Here is a 25,926-nt window from a genome sequence, read left to right as displayed (position 1 = left end):
TGCAGTGGTCAATTCGCATGTCATTGCCATAGCAACACCAAAAGGCAATCCAGTAGCAGGCACTTCGCTTTGCAAATGACACATAATATAAGATACTGCAGCCAAAAACCACCCAGCTGATCTCTGCAAGTGCTACAGCATTCTTACCAATCAGTGGCAGAAAATTCTATCTACCAACAATGCAGGAAGGTTTTTGAAAGTCTGTCATTTTCTCCTTTTGCTTACAAAGGCCCGAAAATAAGACAAGTTGTCGGAGATAACTAAAATATTGAATTAAACAAATGAATGAAGGAATTAGAGGCATTTTTGCATTTTCCCAAAAATTCTAACAAGCACCACTTCACTCTACGACTTTCTACTCTACACCACTCCACTCTACTCTGTGCGAATGCACTCTGCACCCCACACTACTCTACCAGGCACCGCTGCACTCTTTGCCACTGTACTCTACACAATTCCACACCACACCACTATACGCCACCCCCCGTTGTTTATCTCCGCTGCCATAAAAAAGCTATAATGCGGCTGGTGCTGGCTGCATCAGCACTGTTTTATTTACTTTTAATTTTACTTCTTCACAATAAGCATTGTAGGGACAAGAAAACTAGAAGACAGGTTTTTTTCTTTTTGTGTTAATTCCTTTTATGATAGGGTCGTTCTGTTGTACAAAATGTCTTATTGGTTATATTCTAAGGTAACAAAAATACCTATAACACTTTTTTATCTTAATTTTTCAACATGTTGCACAGCAGCTACGCTGCTATACAACACAGCTTAGAGACATTGGCAAAGCTAATAGCTCTGGCTAAATACTTATAAGGTCCCAAAGGAGACCTATTGGCTATACCAATGCTTGTTGCACTTGTTAACACTCTCAGGGCTTAGGTGGCACCTCATTAGTACCAGTTTAACACCTAAATATAGCAACAAGCAAAAGAAAGTTTACCAGTCAACTTTTTGCAAGGGGGCCTTCCACTGTGCAGCAACACATCACTGCATGTTAGTAACTTTTCAACTGCTTGAGCTAGAAACAATATCTTTTTTGTTTAAATCTGCAGATTATGCAGCAGGTGGTGGATTTTGTGCCAAATGCAGCAAATTCATAATTATGTGAAAACACTGCAGCGCACAATTGGATAATTCCAGTGGCCCTGGTGATAGCTGACCAAGGCATCAGCAATACAGTGTTCTTATCAATGCATTAACAAAAAATCTGCACACATTTCACATTACATGAAAATGCAGTGAGTGCAGTCCATGCCCATAAGAGCCTGTTTAAAGGCCTCAAATAGCAAGATACAGATTGACTGTTGCAGTGGTTTGATGACATATTTGTTCTAGTCTGTCAGATCTCTGAGTAGTGGCAGCATTTATTTCATGGGCATAGAATCCTCACTCTGATGCGTGGGTTGGGCTAGAACAGGTCGGTGGTTCAACATTGTAGACATCAGCAGCGTGGAATAAAAAGGTACACAGAAGGCCTCAGATATCTTTGGGTCGCAAGTGGAGTGGTAGTTCCACATATATTTTAACCTGTGTTACAAAGGGCAAGATCTCTTAGCCAGTCTTCTGACGTGTATCATAATTGATTCATCATGAATATTCCATTTCAAACAGTGCCCTTCCAAGTGAGGTAGGGGTGGCAAACGGTGCACAGGTCTGAGAGAAGGGGGTATGGAGATTCAGTGTGCAGGTTCACCCAGCCTTGCATGAGTTTATAACTTTCAGTGCACACATCTTAACATGAGGGATAAAGGACCACCTACCGTACCCTGTAAGGATATTGCAAGTCACAGAGGAGTTCCATAATCATATAGAGGAACGAGGCCGAAGGTTGAGTACATTAGGTCAAAGCCTATCTGGTTTGCTAAAAACAATGACAGGACATTTTGAAAGCTTCCCTGGGAATGCATACTGCCCATTGCTTTCCACTGGCGTTGTGGTGTGTAACTGACATTTGCCTGGTTTCTATTTGCTAGCTGTAATTGTTTTAGGCTGTTCAGCTTGAGTTTATCCCTCCAATGGAACATCTCATGTTTACTGTATCCTTCCACCAGTGTTCGATTTCTGTAAACAGCCCTTTAAATCATGTTCTTATCTTGTCACACTTGCTGTGCATTAAAAGAACAAGGTCAAATGACAGGCTGGTGTACCCACAGAGTTTGGTGTTTATGTTTCTTTCTCTGGGTTTAAAGTGAGAAGATTTATATGACAATCATGCTGGCTACTGGGGGTCTGCTGGAGGAAAGCTAGAGGAAGCTACTTTTTTCTACCACACAACAAAATTTAAATGTCTGTAAAAGAAATGAGCAGATATTTAAGAATATAAGTGTGGTGGAAACACATATTTTAATTTAATCAAAACAAATCAATACACTACGTGATGACTTTTCCACACATTAACATTTGTGTGCTGTATACTTTTATCAATAAAACTGTATGTCTGTGCAAACGTAATGGTCATGTGTTGTCTGTAATGGTAGTGCGCTTCTACACCTTGCATACAGCACTTTACACCACTCCACTCTACTCTGCACCACTCCACTCTACACCTCTCTACTTTACTCTGTACCACTCTCCTCTATGCCAATGCAGTCTACCTCTCTCCAGTCTAGGCCACTTCACTCTGCTCTGCATAACTACACTCTACGCCACTTCACAACACTGCGCTCCCTGCCACTATATTATGCATTAATGCATTCTACTCTGTACCAATGCACTCTATGCCAGTGCACTCTATGTCAAACCACTCTATGCCACTCTAATGTACTCTGCACCACTGTACTTTACACCACTCTACTCTACACCAGTCTACTCTATTCCACTACACTCTACCCTGCACTAATCCACTCTACGCCACTTCACTCTACTCTGAAACAATCTACTCTATGCCGCTGCGCTGTATATGGCTTTTCTCCACTCTCTGCTACTCTACGCCACTGCACTCTACGCCACTGCAATCTATGTTGTACCACTCCACTCTACACCACTCTAGTCTGCAGCACTCTACACTATGCCACTGCAATCTATGCTATTCTACTCTAACCAATTAACACTACACCACTGCACGCTACGCCAGTGCACTCAAAACCACTTTACTCTGTACCACTCTCCTCTATGCCAATGCAGTCTACCTCTCTCCAGTCTAGGCCACTTCACTCTGCTCTGCATAACTACACTCTACGCCACTTCACAACACTGCGCTCCCTGCCACTATATTATGCATTAATGCATTCTACTCTGTACCAATGCACTCTATGCCAGTGCACTCTATGTCAAACCACTCTATGCCACTCTAATGTACTCTGCACCACTGTACTTTACACCACTCTACTCTACACCAGTCTACTCTATTCCACTACACTCTACCCTGCACTAATCCACTCTCGCCACTTCACTCTACTCTGAAACAATCTACTCTATGCCGCTGCGCTGTATACGGCTTTTCTCCACTCTCTGCTACTCTACGCCACTGCACTCTACGCCACTGCAATCTATGTTGTACCACTCCACTCTACACCACTCTAGTCTGCAGCACTCTACACTATGCCACTGCAATCTATGCTATTCTACTCTAACCAATTAACACTACACCACTGCACGCTATGCCAGTGCACTCAAAACCATTTTCCCAAAACCAATGCACTCTATACTACTGGACTCTGTCAATCTACTCCGCACCACAGCACTCTATGCCATTGCTTTCGATGGCTTTGTACTCTGCACCACTGCACTCTATGGCAATGCACTCTACACCACTCTACAATACACCACTGTACTCTACGAACCTCTAATCTGCAACATTGCACTCTCCGCCACTGAGCTCTACACCACTCTAATCTTCAACACAGCAGTCAATGCCACTGTACTCTTCCCCACTGCTCTCTATTCTGCACCACTGCACTGTACCCTGTGCCACTCCAGTCTGCTCTATACCACTCTATACTACTGCACTCTACATCACTATACTCTACTCTGCAACACTCTACTCTTCACCACTATACTCTACTCTGCAGCAATCTACTCTATGCCAATGCACTCTATGCCACTCTTCTCTATTCTGCATCACTCTATGTACTGTACTCTACGCTAATAAATTCTATGCCACTCTACTCAACACCACTGCCCTTTATGACACTCTACTCTGCAACACTGTACTCTGCCACTGAACTATACTCCTCTCTACTCTGCACCACAGCACTGTACTCTGCACCGCTCAACTTTATGCCACTACTGCACTCTACACCAATGCACTCTATGCCACTAAACTCTACGCCACTTTACTCTGCATCACTGCACTCTGCCACTGCACTCTACACCACTCTACTCTACCTTGCACCACTCCACTCTACCATGCACCACATTACTCTAATACACAGCACTCTGCACCACTTAAAACTTAGTGCATAGCTTCTGTCATTGCAAGCTATTAAAATAGAGCAGAATAAAGAAAAGCAACATTCCATTTGATACTTTAAAATGCTGCAATAATTATGCTCTGTGACCTGATCTGCTTTTCACCTTGGTTGCTAGCTCTGGTAGAAGAACTTGACTGTAATAACCTTATAATAGTCATTTTCTGATATCTTTTCTTTATAATCAGTGAATGTCTTTTCTTTATAATCAGTGACTTGGTGCGTCATAAATAGCCGATTCTAAAGAAATGAGTGACTGCCATTTATACAGGGATTACAGAATCCCATGTTTTATATAGCCTGTAACTTCAAGAGCTTCTTCGGTGTAAATGCTTCCAGTTATGACTGATGTGGAGCTGAGCTGCCCAAGATCACACACAGGAGTAGGAGTGTTATTAGAACTACAGTTTCAGAGCACAATTTACATCTGTTGTACCTAATCGCTTTTGATATCTCCAGTGTGGTTCCAATTGGCATTAGCAAGGGGCATGATTGGTGCAGGGCACAAAGTATTTGTTCTTTCTTTTCTCCCTCCTACCTTTATTTGCTTGGTTCACGGAGATGGAAGGTTATCAACATGTTAGTTTCACATTTGAGCTAATTACTTTGTGAATGTAAATAACAATAAAAGATACTTTCAGACTGTAACATCATGCCTTCCTTTCTCCCTATTTCACTTCCAATATATATGCTTGTGTACACTGTAGTTCACAAACAATGAGCAATTTGTATAGGGTCGATTGAAAAGTGCCCAAGGCTGTCCCTTCCCCTCCTCCCCCAGAAATGTATTGTCTCCTACACTCCTGTACACATCATCAGTATTTGGTGCTTATACATTTAATTGCAGCAGCCATGTGTTTAAGAGGAGGGTTTTGGGCACTGGTACGTTTTTAATTACAAATTAAGCACTGCAGTCAGCGCCCCCTCCAACCCAAACCCAGCAGGTCGGCCAGCGTGTCTCAGCTATACCTGAGTGGCCATTGTTGGTCATCTGGAAGATTCCCTCCAGCAGCTCGTCGTAGCCGCTCAGCTCCAGGTGCGGCAGATCCGGGTTGTGACGCACTTTACGCCGCTGGATATCGATGGGAGACTGGCGCTTGGCGGCGCACGTTGGGAAGATCTTGCCCCAATTGGCTTCTGGGACGTCACCCTCTGCGGGGATGAGAAAAACAGCTTGTGAGCATCCTGGCACCCAGACAAGACCAAGGTACAGCTGGAGACTAAGTAAAGTATGAACTGCAGAAGGCTGACGGGGAGGTGGGACAGAAGACAGTGAGACTATAACGACCACTAGGTCTCTCCACAGTTCCAAGTTCCAGCCTTCTCTAATTAAAGTCTCACCGCAGTCACTAACATTAATTATATGATGAGCAGGGTGCATGAGTGGGGGTTAAGGGGCAGTGGAAAGGGAGAGGATTGCGGATTAGTAGAAGCACTTTGGGCCATGTTCACAAATTTTTGACACGGGCAGCACCACAAGCCTTGCTGCACTGCCTTGTGTCAAAACAAAAGGGCAGGATAGGAATCGACGAGATTAGGCACATTCCTGTCCTTTTCCCCTGCGCTGGCACACAATGGACTGCCATGCGCCAACGCAGGCACCATGGTGTAATGCTTTATGCATTGCGGGGAGGATTTTCTGCAGGAAGGGACACCTCTCTGCACAAAAACAATCACTAGAGGCATTTTCCACTTGCTCATAGAAATAGGGAAAAACAAGGAGAATTTTTTTTATTTCTTCTTGTTGCGCCTCCCTTACACCTCCCCTGGGGAGTCATAGGCTTTTGACGCATTCCCAGGTTTAAAAAATCATTTAAATCGTGTAAATCATGTAAATCTGGGAATGTGTCAAATGCCATGGGTGTTACGTGGGAACATACACTGTAACTCCTTAGCGCATCTCCCTGTCGCAGTGCGAGGCAACACAGCAACTTGCGCTGCGTTGCCTCAGTCCATATTTACAAGGCCATGAAAATCCATGCAGGGTGGCTTTACCTGGCATTGTAAATATGGCACTGCATTGAGTGCCGCCGGACCATCACTAAAGGTGATGTTCCAGCTGCGCATTGGGACTTGTAAATATGGCCCTAAGTAAGGAAAAAACAAAGCCATGTAAAGTTCAGGACTTACAAAACAGAGAGAGGAAGGAAAGGATGAGGGAAAGGGGATGAAAAGATGAATCGATGAATTAGTGAAAGTGAATGGATATTCAGAAATGGTGGATGCCATTGCGTTGAGTGAAAGGGTGGATAGATGGACGGAATGAAATGGTGGATAGATGGATGAGCGAAAGGGTGAATAGATGGGAGACTGAAAGGATGGATACTGGGGTGTTGTAAACCCCAACTTTAGAAGCTACAGCGTGTGGAGTTCTTGATAGACCTCTTCTGTCTACAACAGGGCATACAAAGGGGGAGTGAGAGGATAGATGGATGGATGGGTGAGTGAAAGGAAGGATGGCTTTTTGAGTGGAAGGGAGGGTGAGTGGATGGATGAAAAAATGGATGGATGAGTGAGTGAAATGGGTGGATGGATGCTGAGAGAAAGGATGGATGAGTGAGTGAAAGGATGAATGGCTGAGTGAAAGAGAGCGTGTATGGATTGATGGATGGGATAAATGAGAAGGAGGATGGGTGGATGGATAGAGTTAAAGGGTGGATGGATGAGTGACAGGATATATAGCTGGATGAGTGAAATTATGGATGAGACAAAGGATTGATGAGTGAAAGAATGGATGAGTGAAAGGGAGGGTGGATGGGTGTGTGAAAGGCGGATGGAGGGATGATTGGTTAAAGAATGGATGAGTGAAAGTGAGGGTCGATGGATGGATGAAAGAAAGAATGGATGATGGATGGATGAAAGGAAGGGTCAATGGCTGGATGGATGAGTGAAAGCTTGGATGGATGAGTGGGTGGATGGATGATTGAAATAGTAAATGGATGGATGATGAGAGGATGGGTGGAAGGAGTAAAAGAATGGATGGCTGAGTGAAAGCATGGATGTGTGAGTGAATAGGAGGATATGTAGTGAAAGGATGGATGATGGTCGGAATGAAAGGATGGATGAATGAAATGATGGAAGGCTGAGTGAAACGGTGGATGAAGAGTTTAATGAGTGAAAAGATGCATGGATGGATGGATGGGTGGAAAGAAGGAAAGATAGGTGTTGAGATGGATTGATAAGTTTGTTTATGGATGGGCAAACGGGGAAATTGGTGACAGACTGCATGATAGATAAAAGAATGAATGGTTTACAGATATAAAGGTGAAATTGTGGATATCAGCAGATGGGTGGAAGAACGAAAGCATGAATAGACAAGTGATTGATGGAAGAGAGAAGAGAGTTCTTCTGGGAAGGGTCATGATGACTTGCTTCATTTGCTTGGTGCCATAACAGTTTGTTTTGAAGTGGGAGGTATTTTAATTTTCTGGCTACTCCCTTGTAGCATCCCCTGCTCCTGGCTTAACAATGCTGAGTGTGTGGTAAAATTGTAGCACAACAGCACTGGATCAACGCAAACAACCAGTACATGAGTGGCTTTTGTTCACGGTACTCGTGCTTTTTGTGTTATGTGTTTTATGTGAAATGATTCCGCCTGTTCAAAATGGACACCCGGGCGCGCTTGTGCTTAAATATGCAAGTTTTGCATACTTTTTTTGCAAATTGCATAAATTTCACTCACCTCTAATTTGTACCTGTTTTGTATTCTATGTAGCTCATTAATAACGCGCTATACTCGACTCAGACTGTATTATTATTTTTCTGTGCCTCTAGCACCGCTGCAGAAAGTCTGGGGTGAAGCCAGCACAAGAAGGGTCCTCTTTGATTCAAGAGTACAGTAGGTAGCCTTGTAGGCCCGGTATTCATGCTGGTGGTCATTTCTGCTGACCAAGATTTATAATTTATCATCACACTTTGACCCAGAGCAATATAGAAAGAAAGGCAGAAAAAGGAGAAAGCAGAAGAGAAATATGGGGGAAAATGATAAAGGGAGCAAAAGCAGGGATGAAAGATAATCTGCATGAGTAAAAAAAGGAGACTTGTAGTGCAGGGTGGAGGAAGGAAGAGGCACAGTTGCAATCAAGACTAGAGGCCTTGGTGTTTGGCATCCCTGGCATTCAGCAGCATCAACAACAGCCCCCCCTCCCCCCATGCCAAACTTTGGGTACTGCACTTTTTAGAATAAATCACCCAGTCTTGTTATCAACTGCATGCTGGACCTGTAGGCCAGACTGATTCCAAGAATGCCCTCTACGGTGAGGTCCAGGTGAAATTTAAAGACTGGCTACATATGTTTATAAGCAAGGTGCTGGAGTTACCTTACAATGGCACACCAAACTATGCAGCTGGGTTGATGAAGCTATGCGACAAAATAAGAAGAATTGTATGGGAAAAGAGGGCAAATTATGTGGCACACTATGCAAGTATAAGCAAATGAATACTAGTATATTATGCAAAAGACGGCAAATTATGTTGCACATTCTTTGCCACATTTTCTAAGTATTTTAACCTTTACCACACATTGATACAAACCCTATACCAAAAATACATACTTTACTTAGAGCAGACCTTATTCAGAATGTTACTGATCAACAGTTAGGGATTTTATCATGCACTGATGCAAAATAAGTCATATTATTAACTTTGTACTTACCGGGGTAGAATGGCTAAGGCAAATGCATTGTATATAGCAGAAAATAAGCCTGCAAGTACATATTTCTTATAAAAAGATGTATCGAGTTAATTCAAAGCATCCCAGTTAGTTCTAGATTTGGTCTTCAGTTTTGGTCTGGCAATGCCTCTTTTTTTGAAAAACACAGTATGCGATTTATTTTTATTATGTAATCATACAGATTTGGGATTTGATAATCAATGCACTGAACCTTAAAAAGAGATGCAACACGATTGTGATTCTTTGTAAGTCCCATGATCGTCTTCTTGAAATGAGTGTTTATTGAAATGGAGCATCTTTGGTGTAAACATGAATTGGCTTGAATAGTGAAACAAAACAATTTATTGAAATCAAAGAAAGCATTCTCCACACTCAGTGAATTGTATTTAATACTTTATGTATGTTCTTTCAGGATAAGGAATCCATTCCCAAATCTTCAGGTATTGACCAGTTTACTTTTTTTAAGTGAGGGGCACAGGTCTGCACCCAGCGTGCAACCATTTTATTAACTTTTGATCAGCCTAAGCTAGAAGCAAAACATCTTTTTGGGCAAAATTAGAACATTTTGAAATTGATGGCACATTCCGTGGCAAGTGTGGCAAAGATATATTAGATGGGACAGAAAAGTCTCCAGGATGATTATGGACATGTACCCTTGCCCTGAGTGTCCCCAACTGCAGTGAAGTCTTGATCCCTTGTGCTGATTTTTGTTGTCAAGGGTGAATACGGATCATGTGTGTGCACTAAGACATAGGCCTGTCTCACTGACTGTGGTCTTGTTGCAGTTTTGTTGGACTGGAAGGGGTGCCCAAGGCACTACTCTCCTAGTGGTGAATGGTTACTTCCTCTGCCAGGAGTTAAGCAGCACAAATGTGGTGGTTGCAACATACAGTGTTGTGGTCAACAAGAACAGGCCTTTTAACCTTTGTCACTGGAGTGAGGCCTACCGGATCACTCATGTAAAGTTCTGCTGCTGTGTGCTTAACTCACCCTTGGCCTACATCAGTTTAGTACGTAATGCTCTGAAGTACATTTATGTTATATGCTTGGACCCCATATGCCAGGTGGAACTGCCGGGAACATTGCTGCCATGCCGATCAGGCCATAGCCTGTGTCTGGAGAGACGTTGGTGACCCCTTATGCCAGGTTTGGCCACTGTGAGGATTGCTGCTGTGCCAATCGGGGTTTAGCCTGTATGCTGAGTAAAGTCGGCGACCTCATATGTCAGGTAGGGCCACTGTGCAGATTGCTGCCATGCCAATCAGGCCATAGCCCATGTGCAGAGTGAGGATGGTAGCGCTGTATGCCTGGTGGAGCCACCAGGAAAAAGGCAAAGAGCATGGTTTGGTCAAGAACCTCATCGTGAAGAAGAGGCTGCCATGATAATCCATGCTGACTGGAGCCCCAACTGAGAATCTGTGCCAAGAGCATTGAATTCCCCCACTCCCACCTGTGGGGAGGATTCAAAGAAACTTACCAGCATCAGAGGAGCATCAACGATACCTGGCCGCTGCTCTCGCAGGGCAGCGACTGAGAAAACGGAGGACAACAGACCACTGCCCCTGCAGGGCTGCATGGGTGATACTCACTGGAGACAGCTGCTGCACCCCACATGTGGGGTGATCTTTGATGCTCTGGCCATGTAACTTGCGCTGGTGTGGCTAAGATTGATTGACATGCCAGTAGGCCCCAGGGTAGCTTGCCTGCCACATTGTACTTCTGTGCCGGAATACTTTTGAACTTAATCGGAGTCAGAGTGGGACTTCTGAGACTCTGACTATTTGTGGGTCTTAACCTGAATGTTGCTTATAGTGAATGAGGGATAACAACTACCACTAGCGAGAAGAGAGTGGGACTTATTTACCTGCCTATTGAAACACTGGAGCCCTGACCTTTGGGGACTGTGTGTATTGTTTGTGAAAGCCGTTTTTTATTTTGTGTTAGTATATATTCTTGTTTCCATTAAAGCAAGTGTTTGACTGGACAATCACTTATTGTTGGTATTGAACGTATTTTGAGTATCAGCCTATGTTCACCCCCTGTGTGTTTACCTTCCCACACCCCACCCCAACCTCGGAGAGGGCTTGGACTGCTTAACCTGCACAACCATTTAGAGTCAAGTGCTGAAGGGGTACTTGGCCCAGTTACTCAGGACCCATAGTAGGTCGCCCCACCCCAGACATTAGGAGTAAAAGGCCTCAACCCCCACATTTAGCTCCATTAACACCTGCTTGCCCTGTGGCCCTCTGAAAGGGATTCTGACGATATTTATGCAGAAAATGCCCCAAAATTGGATTATGCAGATAAAAAGAGGAAGGTCTGAGGCTAGGTGCATCAAACTGAGAAGAAAAAGTGGGACAAAGAATAGGATGGATTGGAGAAGCTTGAGGGCACAGATAAGGGAGTCGGTGCACAAATTCTGTACGGAGTGGAAGAGGGTTTACAACTAACACAGAATGAGAAGGGAGAGTGTAGAGTTTGGGGCATAGGATGGGAAAGGAAACATGTCTGCATGCAATGTGAGGTGGGGCCTTAGATCGTCCAAGATGGAGAGTAGTTTCTTGGGCATAAAATGGAGACAAAGTAAACGGGCAGAGGGGGCACACAATTTAAAAGGGAAAAGTGCAGATAGCACAGAAAGAGAAGTGGCATGTGAGGAAAGGAGAGATTTGAACCGAATGGAAGGGCGGCTTGATGGGCCCACGGTGGACTGGCCTATAGGGCAATCAGGTAGTGCCTGAAGGCCTGATCAGACAGCTTAGTGTTTGAGCCGGTTTTTGGCTGTTTGTGGGCCTGGTTTCTGGTCTGCAGGGCCTGTTTTAGGGTTGAGCCTGCAAGAGCATGAGCTTGCGCACACATCTCCCTTGGGAGACAATCTTGTGCACAAAAAAGGGCTGGGAGCCCGCTGTTATTTTCCATTTGTCTTCTCCATTGTCTCTCTTCTTTGCTGCCATCTTTATTTGGAAACCTCAGCTGAAACATCACTTCTGATGCTTGCTGTAGAGCAGGGACAAACACAGGTTAACTAAATGTATTCTATGCTTGTCCGCTGCTCCCAATGTGACTCAGGTACTATTTTGTGCCCCCTCCGACTTCCCCTTTCTGATGCTCCCTCAATAGACTTTTTTAATTTCTTCCCCCTCCCTCTACCGCTGCTTGCTCTACAGCGCTTTTTATCTTGCTCCCCCTGTCAACTACTCCTCTTTGTTGCATGCTGTTGTGCCCTTTAATGCTTGACACTTTCCCTCCCTCCGTTGACAGTGTCTTATTTTTTTTTTTTAATTAAAGCTTTAATGGAATTGTTGGGCCAGGAACAAAAGTGAAATTAGAGTCAGAGTCTGAGGGGTGCCACCAAGCCCTCTTATTTAATCTCGCTGTCAGTCAATATTTCCAATGCATGGCAAAAGCTAACAAGAGATTGATTTGGACTGTCATTTACTGCCATGCATCCTCCACCGCCCACGCCTGGTGCTGGCAGTTCTTTGATGGGGAACATTATCACGCAACAAATGTATGTTGGCATTGAATGATTGGGAACACAATAACATACTTGTGAATGCGTCACAACAGCAGCACTACACACTCCTCGCATTCTAGCACTTGTAAGCTTGCAGCTGCTCACAGTTTTTCTCTTCCAATTTTTGTTGGTTTGTCTTCGCTCTTCTTTCCCTCTTATATACTCTGTCTTGTTGTCTGTCACTTTTTCTTTCAGTTTCTCAAATCTGCTCCTAGTTCAGGCACTGGCTCCAGAACAAGGACTTTTGGCTCACAAGACAAAATGGTATTTTGACGTTTGGTGCTCGCTTTCCCTCACTTAAAAGGGTGTTTGTTGCAATCTCACCCCCTCCCTGCTTTCTTACTGCTTGCTGTTGTGCCTCTTACTGCTTACACCCACCCACTCCCTAAGTTGCCTTATTTTTAAAGCTTAATTTAATGGTTGGGACAGGAACAAAAGTGAAATCGGAGTCAGAGTCTGAGGGGCGATACACAGCCCTGGTTGTTTAATCTAGCTGTCCATCAATGTTTCTGATGGACGGTAGGAGCTGACAAGAGAATTTTGTTTGTTATTTACTGCCATGCATCATCCATGGCCCTTGTTGTACCCAATGGCGGAGGAGCGCGCCCCCCCCCCCCCCAGCTAAGAGATGAAAAATGAAACAATAGTTCCATTATCCTTTTATTTTTCATCTGCTGGTTCAGACGGCAGTACAAGGAGGGGTGGGGGCTGGGTCAGGGGAGGTGGGAGGAGGGAGGAGGGAAGAGTACGGCCGTCTCAGGCCTTCCAAACACACATGTGCACTTAGGTTTCTCCAGTCCTGACGTGTTTAACAGCCAGGCTGGAGAAACTGCACAGACCCAAGAGCTGTGTCTGACCGGCAGTCTGAGCCGCTCAGACCAATCCAGCATGAACACAGCACCAGGATTGCTGAGGAGCCTGTGCTTTTGTCCCAGTGAATGCTGGGACACCGGAAGAGGAGTGACGAGCAAGGCGGCAGCGGGAACGGAAAGGTAAGTGTTTTTCTTTTTTAATTTTATTTTGCTCCTTCAGTTGTCCCCACCTCCACCCCATTGAGATTTGTGGTGGCCGCCGCTGGTTGAAACTTGTTACTATCCCACTACTCACATCAGCTGATGAGTTTTGTTATTTTACCTCTCCTGTCCTCTCAGAAGTGGAGAGGCCGGTGTTGTTGGGCAATCCATGACACAGAAAAGCCCACACCGGGAACCTGCCAAAGAGAAGATCACTAAATAGATACCCCAATCTAGTTTGCTTTCTTTTGACACTCCAGGGGCATGGCTGATTTTGCCACCTCACTGTCTGCCTTCAAGATGCCCATATCATACCTGACGTAGACTGACACTTCGCTGGCAAGCCTTCCATGGTGACAATTCAGTTGTTGTGTCTATCGTTTGAGAATGTGCCCCTTTTAGGATATAATCTCTTATGCCTGGCACAGTAGGTCTGCTGCTTACAGTTCTTTTTGGTTATCTCAACCGTTATCGAGATCGAGGACTAACAGAATTTTCTGCTCATCAAAACAACTTTATGTCATTTCTTCACATAAAATCAGAGGATTCTTGATTTTTTTTTTCTTGATTTTTAACTATTTTTGCATACCCTTTTCATTTATGAACAGATTTTGGATTTACTTTTTTACTGAGTTTAGTTTGAATGTGTTGTATAAAATACTATTTTTTTTCAGGCAGGCATTTGTAAGATGAAGTTGCTTACAATATCTTGGAGACATTCGGAATGCTTCCCTGGGAATGTATTCCACCTGTGGCTTATCATTGGCTTTTTGGTCTGTAACTCACATTTTCTTGCTTTCTATTTGCTGGCTTTATATTTTTTAGGCTGTTCAGCTTGAATGGGTACCTTCCCTTGTGCTTCCTTTCTGTAAACAGGCATTTAAATTGTGTTATCGTGTCACATTTACTGTGCATTCAAAGACAAAGGTCAAATGTTAAGCTCTGTTCTTCAATGGAGCTTAGTCTTTACTTTTCTTTCGCTGACTTCAAAGTGAAAGGATTTATGTGACCATCGTGCTGGCTATTGGGGGTCATTCTGAAGTGTGGTTGAAATAAAAATGTTCATACCATCAAAACAAATCTATATGATAGGTGACGACACTTCCACATATTATAGTTTGTGCGCTTTATATCACTAAAACTGAATGTCTGTGCAAATGTAATTGTCTTTTCAATTGAAGATGTGTTGTCTGTAATGGCAGTGCGCCAACACACCATGCATACTCCACTTTGCCCCACTCCATTCTACTCTGTACCACTCCACACCACTGCACTCTATTCTGCACCACTCACACTACGCCACTTCACTCTACACCACTGCATGCTGCATCACAGCACTCTACTCTGCAACATTCCACTCTACACGATGTCACTCCATGCCTCTCTACTCTGCATCTCTTTACGCCAGTGCACTCTACCCCACCCCACTCTACAATGCGCCACTGCACTCTTCACCACTCCACACTTCACACTGCACTCTTCGCCACTCCACTCTTTGACCACTGCATTCTATGTCACTCCACTCTACACTAACCCACTCTACACCATCCCACTCCACACCACTGCACTCTATGCCAACCCCACATCACTCCACTCTATGCCACTCCGCTATATGCTGCTTCACTCTACTCCACTGTACTCTGCACCAGTGGAATCTATGCCAATGCACTCTCCACCAGTTTACTCAGGTTAACTAGAGGTTAATGGCACAGAAAGGGGAGTGTGAAAATTGGAGTGCAAAATATCTGTGACACGCATCAAGAGTGAGGGAGAAATGTTTTGGTTCACGGATTAAGGAAGGGGTAGGTTGAGGACTCAGAACGAAGAGGGCAGGTCAGATGAGGAATGAGGAAAACAAGAATTGTCAAAGCCAATAGGTCTTAGCAATCCGCAAGCCATGAATGTTGGCAGTGTTAATGCATTTGTGTATATCAATAAAAACAGCCCCAGAGCCCAACACAAATGCATTTATATTGGCAATGCCTATTGCACCCCTCTTTCTGACCAAGCTAGGACCCTGCTGAGGAACGACTGTAATGAGAAAGACTGCATGCACCACCAGAATGCAGTGGGCCCCACCTGGAACTATTCCTTGAAATAAATGCTGAAGCTGCCTTGCCCGTGCGATCCGTTTTTTTAACTAACATCGCTTCAGATCCGACTTACAATGTTACAAACGAAACTAAAGATCACAAAATGCAACGATGTGTTGTTTAGGATCCAGGAACGGGTCGACAGTGTCACGCCTGGCATGGGACCACCTGGCAGCTGTAAATGTAACCAGGCGCCTCTGTCTTGCATATGCATTACTTCACAGTTATAAAGGATCTTGTCTGATTAATTTAAAAACGTTTCCCTTCAAAAATAAAGAGCAGAAAAAGCGATAGTGAGAGTCAAAGCAATAGCGCATTAACTGGGTGTTGGAAAATGGGTTATTGGTAAGGGCAGGTAGGTACCTACACCTAGCAACAAGCCACTAACCTCCACTTAGGTCCAGTTAGGTCTCAGTAAATTAACCCCAGCTCAACCCTTGGTAGCTTGGCAACGAGCGTCAAGGATTAACTTAGGAGACAGTGTGTAAAGCATTCAAATATCACAAAACAGTAATTAAATAAAACACAGGAAACAGTTTAACAAATCCAAAACCAATTTATAAAAATAGTTTATATTTTTATCTTTAAAATGACACCAAAACGAATAAAATCGGATAAAGGGAACCGGAGATATGAATTTTTAAAGAATTATTTTTTTTTTAGCGATTAGAAACAAAAAGCGCCAATCGGGTCATCTGGTTGCACCTCAACCGGGGCAAAGTCAAACTTTCAGGCCGACCGCGATGGAGCCCTGCTCGGCTACAGGTCGCGGGAGGCCTCGGTTAAAAAGTTACCTTCTGACTTAGTCTTTATTTTGAAGATTTTCTTCAGCGAGACGAACCTGCCAGTCCTATCCGACCTCCTGGAGCCCTTCTCCGGATAAGCGATGCTGGATTCCTCGGTGGAGATTTTTACCTTCGGACTTAGTCGTTTTTTCGAGGTGAAAATCCTTCGACCGGGGTAAACCTGGATCTTGATCCGACGTCCATGGAGCCCTTCTCGGATACGATGGCTGGGAGGTCCCGGTCAACTTTTTACCTTCGGACTTAGTCTCTTTTTCGGAGATTTTTCTTTACCGGGACGAACCACCAAATCAGGCCGGGTCGCGGTTGAGGCAAGCCGGCTAGAATTTCCGCAGCGGGTCAGTCCCTCTATGGAGCTTTTTTACAAAAATTCTCAAATCTTCTCCAAACTTCTGGGGCTTCACCCAGATGTTCTTTTAAGGTTCTTTTGGGGTCCACAGCTCACCCCAAGGGTCCAGAATTTCTGAGATGGTCCTTGGGGGGTGCGGACTACCACTCCCAGAATGCACCTGGCGCAAACTCCTTTTTGGCCACTGGACAGTGGTCAGCTGGTCACTTTCTTCAGGAGTTGGTGCAGGGGACTCTGGATAGCAATTTTTCACCTGTAGCAAACAGGGAGTCCCTCCTTGAACCAGTTGAAGCCAGGCAAAGTCCTTCTTGTGGTGAAGCCCAAGTGTGCAGCTGGTGCAGTCCTTCTGAGTGCAGGTTCCAGGTGCAGGCCAGGGGTCCAGCAGGGCAGTCCTTCTTCTCCTTTAGTTCTTTTCTTGTTGAAATCTGGTGGGGATCTGACGTGTGGGTGCAGGTCTGCCACTTTTTTCCTTGCTCCTGGGTGAAAAGCAGGGGGGTCCTGGTTCTCCAATCAGGTACAGGGTCGTCCCCCTGTGATGACCACTTCCTGGGAAGTGTGGCAAAAATCCATCCCAGAAGGCACAGGGATGTGGAATTCCTATCGCCCGACACATCTTGTTTGGGGTCAAGGGCAACAAGTTTTTATGTTTACTTTGTCCTTGGGACAAGTAGGCCAAACCCTCTGCAGCACAAACCCTTTGGCTGCCTGTTTACAGAGAGTGGAACTCTCTGCAGTTGAGGTAATGTGTTTCCAAAAGATAATACTGTTCGAACTTGTATTTATGGTTCATTATTTGAAAGCCTTCATTATTAGGGTGAGTGCTGTAAATAAATGTTTTAAGGTCACACTTCACTACTGACGTTGGTTCCAGTACAAAAAAAATAAAACGTGTATACACATGTTTGAAAAGTTTAGGCTATGAGGCTAAGTATAATGCTCCCAGAATGCTCTCTGATTAGATGCAAATGAAGTGTCATTTAGTAAAATGTGTTGATGCATGCTAGTATTTCCCAAAATTATTTCTAATGGAAAATCAGTGTAACCATTTTCAACACGAATATGGGAAGCATGAAAATAAACAAACACTGACAAAGCCAACTGGTTTGACATATTTTTATAAGTCTTTTAGTTTCATCAATGCATGTCTTGTTTTGACATGGCCTTTGTAACACTTTATTGTTGTGGGAGCTACCAGGACCTCAACATTGTAACAAACACTGGCAAAAAAAAAACAAAAAGTTTTTGAACTCTAAAAGCACACGTTGCCACCAGTGGCATAACAAAGGCCCCGCAGCCGCCCTCCAGGGGGCCCCTTCAGCACAGCACCTGCCCTGAGTGAGTCTGGAGAGGGGGCTCCTCCATGTTCTTTGCAAAGGGGCACGCTCCAATTTCGTTACGTCACTGATTGCCACTGTAGTTCCTGACACTGAACAAAACTACTTTGTGTGCCAATATGCTCCTTGTGGAAGAGCAGAATGTGATCACTCACAGTAAAGCCAGCCGAAAGAGAGAGAAATAGAAGATTAATAAAAACAAAATGTCTTTGTTAACACCAGACCTAATTAGGGACCAAGACCCACATCTAGGTAGCTTTTTGCATGTCGCAAACAGCGACTTTCGCTGTTTGCGATGTGCAAAAAGCACATTGCGATGCACAAACCCAGTTTTGCGATTCAGTAACCTGGTTACCGAATCGCAAAACGGGTTTGCGACTCGCAATTAGGAAGGGGTGTTCCCTTCCTAATTGCGACTCGCAGTGCAATGTAGGATTGTTTTGTGACCACGAACGCGGGCGCAAACCAATCGCAGTTTGCACCCATTTCAAATGGGTGCTAACACTTTCGCAAAAGGGAAGGGGTCCCTATGGGACCCCTTCCTCATTGTGGATGTCACTGTAAAAAAAATTCAGAGCAGGCAGTGGTCCTGTGGACCACTGCCTGCTCTGAAAAAATTAAACGAAAACGTTTCATTTTTCGTTTTTTGTAATGCATCTCGTTTTCCTTTAAGGAAGCAGTCACAGACATGGTGGTCTGCTGTCTCCAGCAGGCCACCATCCCTGTGAGGGCCGCTATTCGCAAGGGGGTCGCAAATTGCGACCCACCTCATGATTATTCACTAGGTGGGCATTTGAGAAGCCCTTGTGAATCACAGATGGTGTCAGGGACACCATCCTACATTCGGATTTGTGACTCGCAAATTGCGAGTCGCTCTGACTCGCAATTTACGGGTCGCAAATCTGAACCTACCTACATGTGGCCCCAAATTCTTAAAGAAAGTCACAAAAGTGCACCCATTGTATATGTCGTACCCCTATAAAATATTTGTGAACTGTATTTTAGCACGGGTAAATACGCATGTGTAGATTTGCTCATGTGAAAATCTATTGAGCATTTGCAAGTTCATTTTCCCTCCGGCCACTTTCTTCCCAACCCTGGAAGAAGTTCTAATTCTGCCATTGTCAGGAGTAAATGTCCAACCTTTCTTATTATGGGAAAATATTAGGGAGAAGCTGGTGAAAATCTTTAAAACATGCAGGTTAGTAGGTTTGCAGACTCAAAGGCATTCCAGCCCTGGAACTATTGTTTACTGCTTCCTCCAGCCCCAGTATGCAGATCTGCAGAAAGGTGGCAAAATAAGGAAATTGCTACAGTAGGGATTGAAACTGCAAGTACCGTATTTATCGGCGTATAACACGCACCGGCGTATAACACGCACCTCATTTTAAAAGGACATTTCAGAAAAAAAAAACATTACATTTTATCGGCGTATAACACGCACACATCATTTGCCCCCTATTTTCAGGGAGAAAAAGTGCGTGTTATACGCCGATAAATACGGTATTCAAGCCCTACTATGGTAGTAGCCCTGGCATAACCAGAGAGGCTATTATCAGAGCTCTTACATAATGAGATTGCTGCCATCATTTTTCGCCACACTACATGGCACCAAAGTGACAAGTAGATCTTTTTACAGGACAAGTAGATTTGAGAAGCAACCTGTCCCTTGGACAAGTAGATATTTTAATAAATTCCACACCCCTGAGGCAACATTCTCTATAAATCCAACATGGCTGAATCAGATTTTTGGAGGTTACATCTGGCTGAGCCCACCTACTGGTGTGGCTAAAAATCATAAACACACACCTCTCCTAATCTAATCAAGGGGGCACCTAGTTGTCTGGGGTTGCAGGATGTGGGGGTGTTGCTGGTTGCTCCAAATGTCTTTCTCTGCCTTTGAAGACCAGTTTGGCAGCCCTCCCCCTTCCTGCCTCACCATCTGCTGAGGGGAGATTCTCTCCCACAAGCACATTCCTTTGTGTGAAGCCAGGCCACTTCACACCTCATCAAGGCAGCTTGGCTAAGCTGCCTCAGGCTGGCCAATCAGAGCACAGCAGCAAAAACAATGCAGGGCTGAAATTGGCAACTTTTTAGGTAAAGTCTAAAACTTTTTACCTGAACAAGTTATGTTAAATCCAACAACTGGAAGTTATGGGATTTATTACAACAATTGATTTGATTCCAAATTCTTGGTATGAAACATTTAACGAGACTTTAAAATTTAAAATAAAGTCTCCCCATTCTAGCCTATGAAGGCCATTTACTTCAATGAGGGAAAAACGAATTTGGCTGTTTTTACCTCACCAGGGTTTATAAATCTATTTTTATAAAGTCCCTGCTTATAGTTACATAGCACCCAGCCCTAGGGGCACATAGGGCACACCTTAGGGGTGACTTATATGTAAAAATAAGGTAGTTTAAGACTTTGGAACTACTTTTAATTCCAAAGTCGAATTTGCATATAACTTTAATTTAAAAGCAGCCAGCAAGGCAGGCCTGCCTTTAAAATGACACTGGGCACCTCAGCAGTACACCTAGGTGTGCACCACCTATGCTGTGGTCCCTAAACCTACACGTCCTACCATATACTAGGAACTTATAGGTAGGTTAACTTAGCCAATTAGAATTAGCCTAATTTGCATATCCATTTTACACAGAGCACTGGCCCTGGGACTGGTAAGCAGTACCCAGGGCACAGCCAAGAGTCAGTAACCACCAGTACCTGTCCAAAAAGTGTGGGGGTGACCAGGGCAAAAAGGAGGACTTTCCTACACTGGGTATTTTAAGTAATTGCGAATGTTAATAAATAACATCGCAAGAGAGACAGGAGATCTGGTGAAAGTTCGCCTGCTCTGCCCCAGACATGCCCCGCTCTGTGTTTTTACCGAAGCTGATGTTTGGACGGGGACGGGGCCGTTGTTGTGCTGCGGTTGCCAATACTGGGCTGTGGAGAGGTCGGAGCGTTAACTCCTGCGTGCCCGGGCTGGGCAGCTGGGAACCTGCGAACGGTTCCCATGAGCCCGCTGCGGCCGGGCTGCCAGTCACAGATGCTCTGTGAGCTCCGGCAGGATGCAGAACCGGTTAAGGTCGCCCAGCAGGCAGGTATGTGCCCTACAGGAGATGCCAGGGTGCAGATAGTGCGACCGGACCAGTAACTCACTTGCAGCCAGAGGGCTGGGATTTACCTGCGACTTCACCGGCGCAAGTGGACAAACTGCTCTCCGGCGGAGCTCAATATTTCTAACAGTATCGATTAATGTAGGCAATTTTGCATGATTAAATAGAGTCCGAATTTGTCTTATTGCAAATTACTGTAAACGTCAGTTGCCCAACGGAGAACATCATGTGCGCCTTGCCCTCAAGATCCATGCCAGTAAGTGCGAACATGTCTGTCCCACTTGAAATTAACTTCGGGTTTACAAAGAGCTTGGAATTTTAACTACTTAGTTAGTAATTGAATGCACTCAGAACTGCAGAACTAATTTACAAACAGTACGAGGTGGCATAGTGAGTTGAACACTCACTACCGACATCGGATGTGATGGGTGGGCAGACCGTCCTACTGAGATCGTTAAATTATCTCTGACTCTACATTGAGTAATAGTAGCGCCTGTTGTGTGCAACGCTTAGAAGTTATAATGTCGCTGTTATTACGTTATTACTGTGTTAGTATGGCTCTCTGTTCAAGGCCGCAACTCTCGCCTTAACGGCAACCCCTGCCAGATGTAGCTAAATGTGTATTCAGTAGCTGGACTCGAGATCGGGCAGGACGAGCGATCTGGGCTGCGTTTTGCCCTTTCCAGTGCGATATATACTTTTGCCCGTGTCTGGTATTATTACTTAAACCCTCACAGGGCTAGGGGCCAAGGCGTTTCCTTGGCTTCACACTTTGATGGGTGAAGGAATGGAGGCAGAGAGAGAACACACTGGTTTGCAAAGGATCACACAATGCAGCGAGGGAGGGAACAGCTGTGATTAGATTACAAAATCCCATGGATTACAAAAGAAGAATCTGTCTAACACATCCAATAAACACCTTCTTGCCACTACAGCCCTTATAACTGTTCACACAGTTTGTATTTCTATGTGTATATTTACACATTCCTACATTCTGTATATACTACACACAGTGCACATGTGGCTGCAGAGTGGACAAAAGTAAAGGCATTAACCACACGATCCTTTTAATAAAAGGGTTAAACACCAGGGATTACAGCAACAAACTAGCTTAATACTGAAAATTCCAATTCCAGCACGTTTTGTTTTTTTGGGCAAAACATAACCATCCCCTGTAGAATGCAATATACTCCTTGTGCACCTATTGCCCTTTTAAAAGCAGTTAACTATTTCATCAAAGTAAAAAATGTGCGTCGGAGCACGCAGCTGAAAACACAAGCACAAGCGCTTGTGTTAAGTGGCGAAACAAAACAGGGCACTGGTGCAACATACGAAATGTTATATCTATATTTTAAAAATAAAAAACGGTGCTGTTTACGTTCCTTAAAACACCAGCGATCCTAGCCTGTGGCGGGACCATCACCCATTTGAAATCAAAAATATTAGTCCCAAAGCAATGCAAGAAAATGGCCACTGCGTATGTTTAGCAGTAGTAGGGCGTCGTGCTCGGGGAAGGCTAAACACCAGAAGAGGCATGACATATGCGTGCCCTTGGCAAATGGGGACAAAGCGAATTGGAGCGACGATGGTGCCAGCCATTGGCAAGCGCATGTGCAGGCTGAAGCCCACAAAGTAGATACAGCATGTCTCTGTTCGAGACTGCGCATGTGCACCATCTAGAGCCAAGACCTAAAAAAGGGATTAGAAGTAGGCAGCAGAAACAACATGCTGAGGGAGGTAAGGGGAAGAGGTCTTTATACGGCGGGGCCTTGGCTTAGCAAAGGGCTACTTCAGAAAATCGAGGTTATCCGGTGCACTAGTGAATTATTATTAGATAGCCATGTGGGCCTTACAAATAGAGTATATTCTGGAGCTCGAACTACAGAGCTCTGCTTATGCACCTCGATCCTGATATGCAGCAATCCCCGTCTCTCCAGTAATGGGACAAAAAAAGCTCAGCGAAAGCAGCTCAGTCCAGACATGATAATCCACTTCAGTTTCACCAGGGTCCATGCAGGGGTCTGCCAATGGACCTCGACACATAACTACAGAACCCCAGCTATTCCAGAACAGAGATCACACATAGCTCTACCAACGAACCACAACAGAGCTCAGAAAACCACTGTTCACTTGTACCACAGCATAGCACACCTTAACATACTACAGCACAGGCACGAGGGTACAGAACACCAACACCTCACCATAGCATGCTGCCGCACAGGATCCTCTAGTGTAACACAGCACCTCACAAGAGAGCACGACATAGCAGGCCACAGCATAACACAATCCATGCAGGACGACCCAAATCACCCAGGCACCATAACATACCGCAGCCCCTCACAGGAGCACCAAAACACCACACCATAATATACCATAGGGCCTCAAGGCACACCACAACATAGCCCACCATTATACTACTGGACCTCACATGAAAGCAGAGAATAGCACAGCACACTGAGACAGACCACAGCACACTCCAGGAGGTCACGGAACAGCACACAGTTACTTAACATGACATGGCACAGCTCCTCCGGAGTTAGGGTTCATGGCTAACTCGGGAAGCCACCGATATTCAGATGAAAGTGTAGGGCGCGCTAGATGTTTTTACATGGCATGACCTTCCAACTCGATATAAGCATTACGGGAATCATTTAGGAACTGCAGCGCTCCAGATGATGCATTGTACAATGTAAGACAAATCCCAATCCAAAAAGGTCTTAAAAAGGCGATTCTTTTTGATTCTTAGAGAAGTTTAAACTCTCATCGTATAGCTTTTTCTTTGCAATTCGTTCACTTTCTATAATTTTGACTTTGTCCTACATCTCAATGTCTACGCCTCATTTTACCATATTCTCTTTTTTCTTTCTTTCTCATTCTGTTTTTGCGGTAGTTTGTACCCCTTCTCCTATTTGTTTCTTTTCCTCCGGCCTTCAGCTCCCTACTCCCACCTCTCCGCCTCCAATCCCCTCACCTTGGTAGGTCCATTCCACGATGTGCCCGCTGCCTGGCGGTACCAGTGGTGCCAGGTGGAACAGCAGTAGCAGGGCCTCCAGTTGCAGGTGTCTTGTTGACGCCATGGTGATGTGCGAAGTCCTTCTCCAAATAACAAGAAGGAACAAGCCACCTGGGCAATAACACTTTCGCAACCTTGCGAACCGGCCAATGAGGATGAAGCACCTCTCTTGCGGCCCACGGCCGGCCCTCTCTACCGCCTCTCGTCCTCTGTAACGCAGCGGGAGTGACCCTTTTAGCGGGAGAGCCCAGAGGCTCGCGGCCTATCGATCGATTAGAGAGCCCCCTTCGGAGCTTTCTCTTGCCTCACTCCCCGGACCGCCAAAGAACTGACCCTTGGACTGAGAGTGCCTCGGCAGCTCAGTCTATCGACCAGCCTAGAGAGTGCCCCTGCGGTGGTCAAATCATCGACGTTGTCGGAAATTATGAGGGGAGCACTGCCCATGTATGGGGCCTAGTCTCAAATTCAGCCGGGACGCATGAGCCATTTCACAGGCCCAAATCCACTATGGGCGCATGCTGTCTGCCTACGTCGTGTCCCGGGGCTGGTTATGCGTCAGTCCACTTAAAAATATCAGTCTGAAACTGGCCATCTTCTGCTTCCACCTTTTACCCCATTTCCCAGGTCTGCGAGTAATAAAGACCCAAAAGGCTGCCTTTAAACCCATTAGTCTCCCAGAACCATCTCTTCTTACGTCCTCCCGCCAGAATGTTGCTTTGTGTGAGGTCAGCGGCTGGTGGAAAGTGCAGCTTCTTGATTGGCCAGTCGTGTTTCTTTGAGATGATTCGTGCTCTGGGTGCCCTTTGGGTGCCAGTTGTGCCATAGTATTTCCATAGTATTGCCTGGAACAAGATTCCAGTCATTACTATAAAGCGGGGGGCACTGAAACAGCAGTGTGTGTGTCCTCTAGAACTCCAGCTGGTGCTTACTGTGAGGGTACACTGGGAGGGATGTATGATGGAACCACGCATGCACAAACCACGCATGCCGAAACACCGACCACGTTGTTTCCACGCATGCCTTTACAACAATTTTTCATTACCCTGACCCCCATACTGCCCCTAAAAACAAAATTTCCCTGCCCCCCCCACCCTGCCCTAAAAACCATAGTACTCCAACCCCCCACCCCACTCTAAAAACAAAACTACCCTGACCCTCTCACCCCGGCCCCTAAAAAAAAAAATACCCCAACCACCCCAATCCTGAAATCTACCCCCAATCCACTCCCAGCCCCACTCACCTGTCCGTGTTCTACCCCGACCCCCCACCTCTGCCCCTAAAAAACAAAATTACCCCGACCCTGACCCTAAAAACCCGACCCCCCCACCTGCCCTAAACACAAAATTACCCCAACCCCCACCCCCAAAAACAAAATTACCCCGACCCCCACCACAACATCCCCCCAGCCCCACTTACCTGACCGCATCCTCTGCCGATACTGACTTCCTTTTTCTCTGCCTTAACCATGCATGTGCGTTGTTCAGCACATGCATGGTGTTAACGCACGTTTAAACCTGAGCTATTACCTCAGATCAAGTAGTAGGTTTTACGCCTCAGGACCGAACCGACATTGTATACAGGGGATGCCAATTGCATG

At 45.2% G+C, this 25,926-nt stretch overlaps 1 protein-coding gene across 2 annotated transcripts in view; it reads right to left on the bottom strand.

Annotated features, from left to right (window-relative positions):
- Positions 1–25,926, bottom strand: part of CA6 (carbonic anhydrase 6) — a 231,446-nt gene that overhangs the window by 69,802 nt on the left and 135,718 nt on the right. The window contains exons 1-2 of one of the 2 annotated variants that reach the window (XM_069241153.1): positions 24,288–24,632; positions 5,385–5,567 (exon numbers count right to left, since the gene is read on the bottom strand). In XM_069241153.1, coding sequence (XP_069097254.1) covers positions 5,385–5,567; positions 24,288–24,393 — 289 coding nt within the window. In that variant the 5' untranslated portion in view covers positions 24,394–24,632. Of the gene's footprint in view, positions 1–5,384; positions 5,568–24,287; positions 24,633–25,926 lie in introns of those variants that run through there. The other variant, XM_069241154.1, reaches the window with a different exon arrangement.

This window comes from Pleurodeles waltl, chromosome 6 (assembly GCF_031143425.1).
Source record: "Pleurodeles waltl isolate 20211129_DDA chromosome 6, aPleWal1.hap1.20221129, whole genome shotgun sequence".
Lineage (NCBI taxonomy): Eukaryota > Metazoa > Chordata > Amphibia > Caudata > Salamandridae > Pleurodeles > Pleurodeles waltl.
Note: the sequence above shows the minus strand (reverse complement) of the source record. Positions and strands in the feature narration are given on the sequence as shown.